The sequence below is a fragment of the Chionomys nivalis genome, chromosome X (assembly GCF_950005125.1).
Source record: "Chionomys nivalis chromosome X, mChiNiv1.1, whole genome shotgun sequence".
Lineage (NCBI taxonomy): Eukaryota > Metazoa > Chordata > Mammalia > Rodentia > Cricetidae > Chionomys > Chionomys nivalis.
In genome coordinates this window covers 132,012,646-132,027,428 of record NC_080112.1, presented here as the reverse complement: position 1 = coordinate 132,027,428, position 14,783 = coordinate 132,012,646, and the positions used below count along the sequence as shown (strand labels likewise).

The 14,783-nt window shown below is 43.5% G+C and overlaps 1 protein-coding gene across 4 annotated transcripts in view; it reads left to right on the top strand.

Moving 5' to 3' along the window:
- The first annotated feature begins 2,870 nt into the window (after positions 1 to 2,870).
- Positions 2,871 to 14,783, top strand: part of Ctps2 (CTP synthase 2) — a 122,332-nt gene continuing 110,419 nt past the window's right edge. Inside the window, exons 1-4 of one of the 4 annotated variants that reach the window (XM_057760125.1) lie at positions 2,871 to 2,985; positions 8,565 to 8,769; positions 11,749 to 11,919; positions 14,044 to 14,144. In XM_057760125.1, coding sequence (XP_057616108.1) covers positions 8,604 to 8,769; positions 11,749 to 11,919; positions 14,044 to 14,144 — 438 coding nt within the window. In that variant the 5' untranslated portion in view covers positions 2,871 to 2,985; positions 8,565 to 8,603. The other 3 variants (XM_057760123.1, XM_057760122.1, XM_057760124.1) reach the window with 3 other exon arrangements.

Below are 14,783 nucleotides of genomic sequence, written 5' to 3'. Positions count from 1 at the left end.
AGGATCTCTTGTTCTCTGCAGTTGCTTGTGATTTTCTGTAATGCTCTCTGGCTTTTCTAAAGAGACGTTTTCTTGGTGAAGGGTAAAAACTAAACTTAATCTGCGGGTATAAGGATAAATATTTAGGATGTAGTTAGGGATGATGCTTCCCCCTCTTTTGTAAAGCAGTGGTTGTAGTTTCTCCTCCAAGACCCATGACTTTACTAGCGTCAGGTGGTTGGCTAGGATTCCAGTATCAGGTATGATTTCCCTCCTGTTGAATGGCTCTTGAGTTCAATTAGACAGCTGCTGGTTACCACCAGTATGTGCCACTCCCGTACCTGTAGGTTCTTGTGCCTTGCTGGACCTTGTGCTTCATAGGTGTTATAGCTGAGTGGGACTGTTGGTGCCTCCCTCCTTCGGAAGCTTGCATGGCACAGTTTCTGGTACCATGAAAGCTAGTCCTCAGGGAGGAAGCTTTAGGGCAGATTCTGCTCAGGGATTTCTGGACCCTGTTTTTGAAGCTCACTGTGTCTTCATCAAAAAGGATTTATCTTCCTCCTCTGAGAGGCAACCAAGGGCAACATCAATAGCTTATAATGTTTTAGGATGTACCACCTGGACCAACAATTCAAAAGGGGGCTTTTCATGCCTGCTGCCTGAGTTTTTTGTTAGATGGTCTATGGCTCTTGGAGGGATTATTATTAGCCCAGATGGGAAATTTTCACTTAAACTGTATATGTATAGACAGACATATATATTATGTATAATTTTAGGTAGATAATAATATGATGCTTTATGACTTTAGTCCCCACCCTCCTTCTTCTGCATTTACCTCTCGTTTTTTCCATGTTTCTCTTGAAGGACATTTAGGTTGTTTCCATTTCTTAGCTATTGTTAACAGAATGCCAATATTTATTTTATTTTATGTGTATTGGTGTTTTCCCCATATTTCTGTGCACAGCTTTCATGCGTGGTGCCTGCAGAGGCCCAAAGAAGGTGTAATATCCCCTGGAATTGGAGTTACAGACTGTTCTAGGCCACCATGTGGGTTCTGAGAATTGAATCTGAGTCTTGTGGAAGAGCAGCCTCTTAACCACTGAGCCATCTCTCCAGCCTCTTATTTATTTATTTCATGGCGATACAGGTTCTCATGTAACCCCACTTTGCTTCAAGCTCACCAGTAGCTGAGGATAACTTTGAGCTCCTTATCCTCTTGTTTCTATCTCACAAATGCTGGGAATACGGGCCTGTACTACCACACTGGCTTTATGTGGTGCTTGGAAATCAAATGTAGGATCTCATGTATGCTAGGCAGGTACTCTATCAAGTGAGTTATAACCCCATACCTTTTTTAAAAATTTATTTTAATTTTTATTGAGAGTGTATGAGGTGTGCGTGTGTGTGTGTGTGTGTGTGTGTGTGTTTGTGTTATAGCCCCCATGTGTAAGTCAAAGGACATCTTGGGGGAGTTAGCTCTCTCCTTCCAACATGTGGGTTCCAGGAACTGAACTCAAGTCCTCAGGTTTGTATGGTAAGTGTCGAATCATTGAGCCATCTCAGCCCTCCCCCATTATTTATTTATTTATTCTACAGATTTTTTTTTTATTTCTAGTTTTGTTTCAGTGGGTTGGTGTGTGCAGATGCCAGCTGCAAGTGCCATAAGGGGCTAGAAGAGTGGGATTTTCCCGGAGCTGGGGTTACAGCACCTACGTCAGACAGGGAGCTGCCTGTCTGACGTAGGTGCTGGGAACTGAACTTGGGTCCTCGGCAAGAGCAGTAAGTACTTAACCGCTGAGCTATCTCTCCAGTCCTCTAGTTTTTAAAATTAGAGACAGGGTTTCGATATGTATCCCCAAGTGTCCTGGAACTTGCTGTGTATCTCAAGCTGACCTTAAACTTGCTTTTCTCCTAGTCCCAAGTGCTGGGATGACAAATGTGTTCCACCAAGCCTGGCTTTCCTTTGAAATCTTGGCCTTCAATATCACAGCCTTTGCTGCTAAACTCCTGTGCTTTTGCTATCTTCAGGCCCTTCTCCTTCCTTTCTCCCTGCCCAGCAGGATCTGACCGACTTCAGTCTGTATTCTAGCATTTGACCTTTGGCCTTCTACTTGACACCACCAGCAGACTGGTTTTAGTACACCTATATTTATATAGATTATAACTGGCCATCAGTACACAATTCACAATTGTCTTTCTAAACTCCACTAGGTCTTCAAGTAACCCTTGTGTAAGTTTTGCTTTATCCTGACTATTCATTTGGGAGACAAGGGCAGGAGATCTCTTTAAGCTTGAGACCAGCCTGGTCTTCGACATATAGAGTTCCAGGTCGGCCAGGGTGAACCTCTTTCTGTTGGTAAGGTCTCACATAACCCAGACTGGCCTTGAATTTATTAAGTACCCAAAGAGAATCTTGAATTTATGTTCCTCTTGTTTCTATCTTTCATTGCTGCTATTATATTATTATTATATATAATAATTATTATATATATTATATGCCATCATGGCAGATCAGTGTTGTATGTTGACAATATATGTGATCTTGTGTTTGCTAGGAAAGCACTCTACCAAGTGAGCTACATGTCTACCCCCAGCCTGTTTCAAAAACCAAAAGAAACTAACCAACAAAACCCCAAAGAGATAACAAAAACAACCAAAGAAACAAAACTTTCACGGATTCCCTAAAATTTCGCCTCCCTTCAAATCTGTGTCTAGTTAGACCCTTTCCTTTTCAGTTGTTTTTTCCTTTGCTTTACCTGAAACAACCTCCAGCATCCCTTGCCACACTAACTTTTAAACACTCCCCCTAAGTCACTTTGGAAGCCTTCTCTCCTACTTTCCTCTGCTCCTCCTCTCTAACTTTGTGCTAAGGAAGTTCATTTACAAATGGACACGTAGATGGGCGGTGATCCCCTAGGCAACAATTCTGCTTTGTTTTTCTCCTTTCCCAGCTTTTGCAGTGTTGGCCTCTGGGCTTCACTGTAGGGTTACGGTCAAGCGTTTGTGGTGAGTGAAGTTGGCGGGAGAATAGGAGCTAGGGGCTCTGCTTGCCAGGTTCTGAGCTGTCCAGGAGCATTCATTAGAGGCTGGGCTGAAGCTCACTCGCGACAGGAGGGAGGGGCAGGCCCTGGCTGAGCGTGGCCTGGGGCCAAGGGCGTCTAGAGCGGAGGGTGATGGGAGCTGCCTGTGCGGTAGGAAACACTTTTTAGGCGCTTGTTTTTTTTTTTTTTTTTTTTTTTGTACTGTCGCTGGAACCCACCGCTGCAGCACCCCCATTTTCACAGCCAGCGTGAGTCAGCTGGGCCGGCTGCGGGACCGCGAGGGGAAGGTGGGTGAAGAGGGTGCTTCAGTCCCTGGGGAGGGCAGGACCGAGTGGTGACTAGAGCACCCTAGATGAGGTCCCTGCTCCCGCAGGACAGGTGAGCGCTGGGTCCTGCTGGCCGCTGGGTGGAGCTGCGTGAGCCACACTCCACACTCCACGGCGCCCTGGCCACTACACAGGTAACTCCCTTCTTGGGCCTCCCCCGAAACCCCTCGGGCCTCAGTGCCCAGGCCACCATATTTCCCCCGGGGCCATTTCGGCCCTGCCAGGAGCATACTTGGGGCCTGGATGCTTTTGTCCCTTTCCCGCTGGTGCCCACGCCCGGCCCATAGCCATTCGCTTCTTGCACATAGTGCTTGAAAACCTGAGCGATCGAGCAGGCCTTTGGGACTAGGGGACGCCCACTTGCGCCCAGTGCCGATGTAGCCTGTTCCCTGGCAGTAGCCAGTGACTTGGGGTCCAAATCGGCGCGTCCCTGGGGTGTGTCTCTCCTCACAGGATTCCGCACCCCCAAGCCCTACTTCTCCCCCACGTTTGTGGATCCCCGAGATGGCGTTAGCGGAAACGAAACCGCCTGCAGGGATGATTCGGATTTTGAGTCAGCTTTCAGCTTACAGGTTAAACAACAACCCTTTTAGCTGGCCTCCGCGTACCAAATACTACCGCCTGGGGGGAGGCCGACTTGTACTTTATGCCCAATAAATTTTCCACCTCACCTCGAGTCTGTGGGGTTTAGCCAACCCACAAAGGTCCTTGGTGCCCCTTTTCTAATCAGTTTTGATGATCATCGTCTTGGCTTAGTTTTGTCAGTCATAAACATCATAAAACGGACTTATCCAGTAAGTACTGTTTTGCGTCTGATTTACATTACTTTAAAGATGAACAGCATTAGAAAGGTGTCTTTGGGTGTTTCTGTTGCTGTAGGCCTGCACGGTGGAATGGAGCCACGTATGTTTGGCAAGTTGGAAATGAGATGTGCGTTAATAATGTGCATGTTTTCCCCCAAGGCTTAGTGCAAAGCTGGCGACATGAAGCTCACAAGTAGATTGCAGCATCCATTACAGCGTTTCTCTTTCCTTTAAGACAGGGTCTTAGCAAGATCTCCCGAGTAAATTGGGAGCATGGGGGCCATGGGAGAGGGTTGAAGGGGAGGGGAGAGGAAAGGAGGGGAGCAGAGAAAAATGTTCAATAAAAAAAAAGAGACAGGGTCTTATGTAGCTCAAATTGGCCTCAAACTCATTCTCTAATCTCCACATCCCAAGTGCTTGGATTCAGGCCTGCACCAGCACTCTAAACCAATGATTACAATTTTGAACTTGTTGGGCTCAAAAATATTGTAAGATCTCAGGGAGGTGACTCCCAGCACTCCCACTCGTGAGTCTCAGGGAGGAGGACAGTGATGCAGTGATGTGGTGGCTAGCCTGGACTACAGAGTGAGATTCCCTCATCTCAAAAATCAAACACCATCATCATCATAATTATTATTATGGAATGATGATGTAGCTGAGGCAGTAGGGTGCTTGTCTATAGTTTGCAGGAAATACTGTGTTTGATCCCAGTACTATGTAAACCAGGGATGGTGGTGGTTTCCCATGGCTACATTTTGAATTCAAGGCCAGACTAGGCTACCAAAAGGAAAATATATATTTATTGTTAATGGCATCTCTTTGTTTTTTTTTTTTTTTTTTTTTTTTCAAGATAGTTTCTCCGTGTAACAGCCCTAGCTGTCCTGGAACTAGTGTTTTGCCCAGATTACGACCCCCAGAGAGAGACCACCAGAGAGGCCCAGACTGTAATAAGCAAGGTTTAATCAGCATAATACAAACATGTTTGGAACTCATTTCCATCCCCGTTACAGCGAGGTAGAGAGGAGTTGTATCTCCTCCTCTGTGGGGTAAGCTTTTTAAAGGCATAACTACAAAGAGAATCTTTGAAGCTGCTTTGGCATGGATGCAAGGACTTTTGCTGCCCCCCCCCATCTTGCTAAGTCAGTTTATTCCTTATTCTTATAGCAAGGCCACTGTTCTTGAGTTAGGCCATCTTTATCAGCCTGGACCAGGTGGCTGGCTGGGCTGAACTAAGTGACCTTGTGCTTGGAATCTCCCAGGTGGGAGAGGGTAAGGCTACTATCTTCCTGGGAAAACATTCTGCTAGGAAATTTCTTCTCACTCCTTTAAGAATAAGGGGTGAGAGTTCCACACTAGCGCTGTAGACCAGGCTAGCCTCAAACTCACAGAGATCTGCTTGCCTCTGTGTCCTGGGAGCTGAGTTTAAAGGTGTGTGCCCAACTCCTCTTACTTTGTTTTAATTAAAACATTACATTTATGTATATGTATATACATGTACATGTATGTGTGTGGGCAAATGTGAATGTCCCTTCTATAGGGAAAAAAATAATTTTTTTCCAAGCTTATTTGCTTAGGAAGGGTAGAAAGGACTGAGATGGACATGTAACTCAGTAGGTAGGATACTTGCTTAGCATACATGAAGCCCTGAGTTCAGTCCCCAGAACTGCATAAAACAATAAAAGCCAGGTGTGGGGCTAGTGTAATGGCTCAAGCTAGTTAAAAGTGCTTTTGGAGCAAGCCTTGAGGACCTGGTTTCAATTCCCAGAACTAATGTAAAAAAAGCTGAGTGCAGCTTGGCCTGGAGCTCAGTACCGTGTGAGGCCTAGCACGTGTGAGGCCTTGTATTCAATCCTCAGTACTAAAAAACCCTGCAAAACGAAATCTGTAATAATTTTTTTTTTGCTGGAAAAAGAGTGAAAGGAGAGAACTAACGCCTGGAAGTTGTCCTCTGATCTCACTATGTAGGACTTTCAGAGCTAGGGAAATGGTCTAATTGGTGCTTGCCTCGAAAACATGAGGATGTAAGTTTGATCCCCAGAACCCATATAAAAAGTCTGAGCATAGTGACACATGTCTGTAATTCTAGTTCTGGGAGGATGGAGATAGGAAATTCTATGGGGCTCACTGGACAGCCAGCCTAGCCTAATAGGTGAGCACCAGGCCAATGAGAGACCCATGTCTCAAATGAAGATACATCTAAAGTTGTCCCCTGGCTTCCATATGCATCTCCATTGATAGGAATACATGGGTGTGCACACAGAAGCACATGCAAAAAAGAGAGGGGATATGTTGTTTTTAATATATAGAAAACTAACAATTGTCCACAATTTACTCACCTACATATACTAGCGTGGTGATTTATTTTTTGCTAAATTAGGAAATGGACAATTAAGATTTTCCTCTTAACATGAAAAAACATAGATGAGCCTCCATTATATTTACATTATATATCAATTTACCCCCATGCAACAGAGTTATTTCTTTTCTTTTTAGAAAGTCTCATGTAGTCCTTGCTAGCCTTGAATTCCTGATCTTCCTGCTTCAACGTCCCATGTACTGGGATTACAGGTATACATCTTGCCTATCTGAGATGAGAGCTCATTTCTTTTTTAGGGTCAAAATATATTTAAAACTATTGAGATTTTTATTCCACATTCCAGATAAAAGAAAGTATAAATTGCCTTGCCTACATACAGTTTGCACAGCCTGGAAACATTTTCCTATGCTTCTAAATCTTAGGGAAATGTAGTTTGTCATGCAAAAGCTAAGTACAGTTCAGAATCGAAGTAAATGGAAAGTCAAGGGAACAGAGGCAGCTGCTTTCCTGGTAGGAAATAGCCTTAGTTTTCTGTCTAGTGGTAGGAATAAAAGCCGCAAAATCAAGGGAGGGTAGCAGTTGGCAAGTATGAATGAAAGTGTAAGAGCTGGAGAGATGACTTAGTACTTAAGAGCACTGGCCACTCTTCCAGAGGACCTAGGTTCAGTTCCCACCACTACATGGCAGTTCACAACTGTCTGTAACTCCAGTTCCAGGCATTTGCAGGCACCAGACATGCACATGGTGCATAGCTATATATGCAGATGAAATAACCATATATGTAAAATAATAACAATTTTAAAAAGAGACAGTGTAATTATACATGTGTATGAAAATGTCACAACAAAAACCCATTGCTTTGTATGATAACTGGAAAAATAACAAAAAGAAAAGAAGCCTACAAAATAATACAGTCTGTAGTCCTAGAAGGTGAGAGGTGGAAGCAGGAAAGTTAGGAGATCAAGGCCAGCCTTAGCTACACAGGGAAATGGAGGCCAGCTTGGGCTATATGAGACCATGTCCTGAAAACAACAGGAACAGCGGTAGCAACAACAGCAAGTACACCTGCTCCACCCTGACAGCACCAAACTGGATGTGGTGGTGTGCACCTGTGATTCCAGGACTCGGTAAATTGATAAGGATGAACATGAGCTCCAGGAAAGTTTACTATAGATAGTGAAGCCCTTTCTCAAAGAAAAATCAAACCCCCAAAAACTGGTTTCCAAAGGTTGGAACATTTAGACAGAAAAAATGCTATGTACTTCTGGAATTATAGTTTGATATGCTCTCTACTGATGAGAGGAGGTTTCTACTCTGTGACCCTTTCATTTCTTTTTCTTAGGTTTTTTTTTTTTTTACTTTATATGAGACACTGTAGCCACTGTTGGTCTAGAACTCTCATTGATCCTCCTGTGTCAGTCTCCTGAGAGTAAAGGTTAGGTGTAATCTACCATACCTGCCTTGGACTCTTATTTATTTATATGCTTTTTGGTTTTGTTTAAGACAGAGTCTTGCTATGTAGCCCTGGCCTGGCCTAGTACTCCCTATGTAGCCCATATTAAACTCAAAGTCTTGGCAATCCTGCCTTGGCCTCTTTAGTTTTTCTTTTTTCCTTTTTGAGATAGGGTTTCACTCTGTAGCCACAACTGGCCTGGAACTTGCTATGTAGATCAGGCTGGCCTTGATCTTATGGATATCTGTTCTGCCTCCTGAGTGCTGGGACTAAAGGATTGAGCCACCATACTAACTAACTTAATGTTGTTGTTGAAACTAGGTCTTACTCTTTAGTCCTGTTGGGCGTGCAACTCATGTAGCCCAATCTGTGTTTGAACTCCAAATTATCTTCCTGCTTCAGTCTTCGGAGTACTGGGATTAGAGGCATTGGCTACCTTGCCCATTATTTTTTCAGATCTGACTTTTTGTTTGTTTGTTTGTTTGTTTTCCAAAACAGGTTTCACTGTGTGTAGCCCTTGTGCTCCTGGAATTCATTCTGTAGACCAGGCCATCCCTCAGACTCACAGGGATGCCTCTGTTTCCCAAGTGCTGGGATTAAAGAGCCACCGGCTCAAATCTGATTCTTAATTTGGTTGTTTCTCAGATTGCATTTGGGTATTGGCAGCCACCCATTTGCCCGCCAATGAAGTATATCCTGGTTACTGGTGGGGTCATCTCAGGCATTGGTAAAGGGATCATCGCCAGCAGCATTGGGACCATTCTCAAGTCATGTGGACTCCGAGTTACTGCCATCAAAATCGACCCCTATATTAACATCGATGCTGGAACTTTCTCACCTTATGAACATGGTATGAAAAGGAATATTTTCTTTTTAAAGTGATAATTTGCAGTGCTTTCTTGTGTGTGTTCAAATATTTATTTACGTGCATATGTGTCTGTAGATGCCGTGTGTATGCAGGTGCCTACAGAGAATGGAAGAGAAAGGTCCCCTGGAACTGGAGTTACAGGTGGATGTGAGCTACCTGACGTGGCTGCTCTGGGACCTGAACTCTGGTTCTCTCCAAGAGCAACAAATACTCTGAATTCCTGAGCCATCTCTCCATCCTCTTTTTTTTTCATTTTTTGGTTTTTCGAGACAGAGTTTCTCTGTAGCTTTTGGTTCCTGTCCTGGAACTAGCTCTTGTAGACCAGGCTGGCCTCGAACTCCCAGAGATCCGCCTGCCTCTGCCTCCCAAGTGCTGGGATTAAAGGCGTGCGCCACCACCGCCCGGCTGTCCATCCTCTTGTCTTATCTTTTGGGTCATTTCTCTAGTATAGGCTTACAAAAGTAGACTTGCTGGATCATTCCATAGAAATGGGTGAAAGTTCTTAAGGGTTTTGATTCATGTTTCAGATCACTGATGACATTCCACATAGTCAAGTCTTATGGAGACATACCACTTTCTATGGACTATATCTTGTTTTATTTTTATCACAAAATATATTTCTCTTAACATTTCCCCTGCTGGAGTAACTGTTATTAATATTGGCATGTTTGGTGGGTATACATACATGAGTGCATCTGTGGTTAAATGTGTATGCGTGTGTGTGTGTGTGTGTGAGAGAGAGAGAGAGAGAGAGAGAGAGAGAGAAATTGAGTTTGAGATTGTGATAGATGTGGAGGAAAGAGGTTGGTCTCTGGTGTCTTCTTTGATTGTTTTCCACCTTATATTGTGAGGTGGGATGTCTCATTTGAACCCAGAGCCTGTTGGTCTGGCTAGTCTAGCTAGCCAACTTCCTGCAGGGATCTCCTGTCTCTGTGTCCCAAGTGCTGAGTGTTGGAGTGTTAGGGTCATAGGCAGGCTATTGTGCCTACCTGGCATTGACACACGTGCTGGGAATCTGAACTATGTCCTTAGGTTTGTGTAGCCAGTGCTACACAAACACACTGTGACATCTCCCTGACCCTGATGTATTCTTTTGATCATACTATAGCCCAGGCTGACCTGAAATTCACTTTAGTTCAGGCAGGCCTCAGGTTCATAGTTTTCCTCCCATCTCAACTTCCTGAGTTCTGGGATTATAGGTGTAAGTCACCACAACCAGGCGTTTTGATAAGTATAAATTAGTTATTTTAAAAAATCACTAATACCAGGTTTGATAACACATGTCTATAATCCCATAATTTGAGAGATGAGACAGGAAGAATGGGGCTTCAGGGAGGGAATCAAGGCCAACCTTAGTCAGCTAAGTAGTCAGAGGCCAGCTTGGGCTACGTGTGACCCTCCCTGTCTGATAACAACTACAACTTCAAGGTAAGCATGGGCTACTTAGGACCTATCTCAAAACAAAAACAAAGTGCCACATAACTGTAGAGAAGTGTTTGTATCCCAAGCACCCATCCAAAAGCCAGGCGTGGTGTTGAGCTTCTGAAACTCCAGCACTGTTGAGGCAGAGGAAAATGGGTCTTAGCAGAGTGAATGCCTTCCAGTTTCAGCGAGAGACCAGTTCAGGAGCAGAGCAATTGAAAAAGACACCCTGGCTTCCAGATGTGCACACATACTTGTACACTTGCATCCACATTTCCAAATATCCACAGGAACACATATGTACATCACACACCAAAATAAAAGGCTTTAATTTTTGGGTATTTACTTGTATTTTTATTACTTTTGTGTGTGTGTGTTTGAATTCAGATTGTCAGGTTTGGCAGCAAGCACCCCTACTTGCTGAACCATCTCATAGGCCCTCAAACCTTTTTTACATGCAAGCAGAAAAGTGCATAAATCTTAAATGTACGGCTTTGATGATGAATTTTATCTAAATGAACTTATTGTGTAACCAGCCTTGATCACAAAACAAAAATCACCTTTGTGGGGCTGGCCAAATGGCTCAGTGGGTAAAGTGGCTTGCTGCCCAACACTACTAACTTATTTATTTATTTATTTATTATGTATACAATATTCTGTCTGTGTGTATGCCTGAAGGCCAGAAGAGGGCGCCAGACCTCATTACAGATGGTTATGTGGTTGCTGGGAATTGAACTCAGGACCTTTGGAAGAGCAGGCAATGCTCTTAACCTCTGAGCCGTCTCTCCAGCCCCCCCAACACTACTAACTTAATGATCCTACTGTTCCTCAGAACTCATCATACGGTGGAAGGAGACAATCAACTTCATAAAATTGTCCAGTGACTTCACATGTGAGCCTTGGCACAGGAGCCCCCACTCCATCATGCACATGCACAATGATAATAAAATATTACAAAGGAAAACAGTGAAATTCCTTCTGTGTCCCTTGTTCTTGATCCTTAACTGTCAGGGTATCTTCTGTCCTATTTTGTAGCATAAAACCTTGCATTAGTTTTACTTTTTCCCCCCTCCCTTTTTGGAGGTGAGTTGTTTGCTTCCAACTACTAGGCTCAAGCAATCCCTTTAACTCACTCTTCCAGTATCTGGAACTATAAGCTAGTACTACCATACCCAAAGAGCCTCCCTCCCTTCCTCCCTCCCTCCCTCCCTCCCTCCCTCCCTCCCTCCCTCCCTCCCTCCCTCCCTCCCTTCCTTCCTTCCTTCCTTCCCCTTTCTCTTTTGATGGTGCAGCCTTAAGAATTAATTTCTAAAAATAAATTGGTAGATGACTCTTTCCAATTTGAAAAATAAGGGTGTTTTGCAAACTTTTGACACACATGTGTGTGCAAGCATGCACATGCACGTGTGTGTTGTAAGTGTGTGTGCATGTGCATGGAGTGTTACAAGTTCTGGGATTATAGGTATGAGTTTTCTTGCCTGACTGAAAAATAATCTGTTCAAAGTAAGTTTTAATTTTTCCATTGTATTTTGATCATAGGTGAAGTGTTTGTTTTAAATGATGGTGGAGAAGTTGATTTGGACCTGGGAAATTATGAAAGATTCTTGGACATTAATCTTTATAAGGACAACAACATCACCACTGGGAAGATATATCAGCATGTGATTAATAAGGAGAGGTGTGGTGATTTCCTGGGGGAGACTGTTCAAGGTATTTTACTATATAACATTATGGACCCTGTGTGCTAAGCAGCATTCAGAGGAAACTTTGTGTTTAACAGAAATGAGAAGGTTGTGGGACCTGAAATCTCTGTTTTCTTTTCTTTTTTACTCAGAAATATAAAGAGTGCCCCTTGTCAATGTTCCTGAATACACTTTTTAGCAGTTTTTATTACTAGATAATATTTTTAATTTTAATTTTCTTTTTTGAGACAGGGTCTCATGTAGCCCAGGCTAGCCTTTAAGTTACTATGTAGCCAGGGATAACCTTGCATGTGATGATCCTCCAGCCTCCACTTCTTTAAGTGCTGGGATTATAGGCATATACTACTACAGCAGTTTATGTGGTGTTATGGATCAGATCCAGTACTTTGTGCAGGCTAGGCAAGAACCCTAACTGAGTTATACCCCCAGGTCCTGATTTTATTTATTTTTGTTGGTTTTGAGACAGAGTCTCACTGTGTAGATCTGGCTTGCCTGGAACTAGCTATGTAGACAGTGTCTCATATAGTAGTCTGGACTGGGCTGGCCTGGAATTTACTTTGGCTTTGAACTCGTGGCAATCATTTTGCCTCACTCTCTTGAGTGCTGGCTTATACCTGGCCTTGTTGCTATTATTTTATTACATTTATTTTTATTCTGTAGGTATATGTCTATGTATCTTTGTGGATTCTTGCATGCCATGGTGCACATGTGGAAGTCAGAGGACAACTGCAGGAGTTGGTTCTCTTGTGGGGTCTGGGAATGGAACTCTGGTCTTCAGGCTTATTGGCAATCACCCTTACTTACGGATCATCTCGTCAATAATTATATTGTTTTAAACTATTGAGTTCATGAACTGCGTGCACACTTGTAATCCCAGCAGTTGAGAGGTGAAGACAGGAAAAGTCAAAGTCATCTTTACCTACAAAGCAGGTTTTAGGCTCTGAGCTATATGAGCCATTGCCTCAAAAAGAAAATCATAGGGGGCTGGAGAGGTTGCTCAGGAATTAAGAGCACTTCTTCTTGCAGAGAACCCTAGTTTAGTTTGCAGCACCCATAAGGTGGATAATAACTGTGTATATCTCCAGTTCCAGAGGATCCAATGTCCTCCTCTATCTTCTAAAGGCACCAGGCATGATGGACATGCATATATGCAGGAAAAACAGCCATATACATAAAATAAGTAAAGTTTAAAAAGGAAGAAAACAATTAAATTTATGAAATTTTTGTCTGGGCATAGTGGTGCAGAACTTGCCACAAGTATTTGAGTACAGCCTGGTCTACATAGAAAATTTCAGGCCACTCATGACTACACAGGGAGACCCTGTTTCAAAAACAAACCAAAACAAAATAAAAACAAGTTTATCTTATGGTAATTTATGGCAGAAGCCATAGAAAACTAAAATAATGCCCAATTGGAATTTGACATCTCTGTGCTGGAACCCTGGTGAATGCGTGGATTTCTTTTTTTTTTTTTTTTTTTTTGGTTTTTCGAGACAGGGATTTCATCTACACCCTTGAAGTAGACCTCTCCACTGGCTGCTATTATCCCCAGGGTATTTAGGCCCCATCCCCGTATAGCTGTTGGGTGTCCTTCCTGTGGATACTAGCATCTGACTTAGCCTTCCTTGCCCAGTCTCAGATGGCATGATAGGTAGTTCCTAAGTTTTTTAAAAAAAGATTTATTTGTGTGTGTGTGTGTGTGTGTGTGTACATGTATGCCATGTGTGTATGAGTGCCCTTGGAAGCCAGAAGAGGGTGTTGGATTCCCTGGAGCTAGAGTTACAGGCAGTTAGAAGCCTCCAGATGTTGGTGCTAGAAAGTGAACTCAGGTTCTTTGGGAAAGAAGCAAGTACAACTGCTGAGCCACCTCTCCAGCCTGGTGTTTTCTTGTCTGCATCGGCGATAGCACTTCTTTCTGTTTCTCGTTCTCTGGTCTGCTTCAAGAGCAAAGGTCTACCATGGGAATGAGTGACTTTAAATTCTTCAGTCCATACTGGTTCCAGTGGTGGAGACAATGGCACAAGATCTCCAGGTGGTCTCATTTGCCGGTGGCTTTCACATCATTTGGGAAGTCCATATACTTCCTTTTTCATGAAGTAACTGCTGTGTTGTTTTTTCCCTTTTTCTGCAGTTGTCCCCCATATTACTGATGCTATCCAGGAGTGGGTCATGAATCAAGCCAAAGTGTCCGTGGATAGTGATAAGGAAGAACCCCAGATATGCGTTATTGAGGCAAGCATGGACCTTTTCTTCATAAGCTACTGCCTTGTTGGCTCTTTAAGCATCCAGTTTTCCTTCACTCTCCCCTCTTTGGTATGGTAAATTAGGCTGGGGGTGGGGTTCCAGCAGGGAACAACAGACATGGTCACGAGTCAGTTATTAAAGAGATAATCACACATTCTCTGGGGGTAGGTACGCAGTGGTCTGTGTGTGCGGACAGGTGAGTAACGTCGTCGGTGTTGGGGCTGGAGCCTGGAATGGATAGTTTCTTCTGTCCCTGAGGAGTCCATAGACCCACTGTTCATACAAATAAACTGTATGATTTTGTTTATTTGACAACAGGGTCTTAGGTAACCCAGGCTGACCTTGAACTTGATATATAGCCAATAAAGCCTTTGAACTCCTGATCCTTCTGCCAAGTGCTAAGATTACAGGCATGTGCCATTCCTCCTGGTTTATGCCATGCTGGGGATGGGATCCTGGATTTCATGTGTGCTAGGCACGTATCTTACCAACTGAGCTACATTCCTATTCCAGAGTGTATTTTAATTTCTAGTATTGGAGAAATATTTGCAGAGTGCTGTGGAAAGTAGAGATTGGGTTGGGAAAGTCAGATGGTGGAGGTGGGAGGTAATATCAACCATTCAAGAA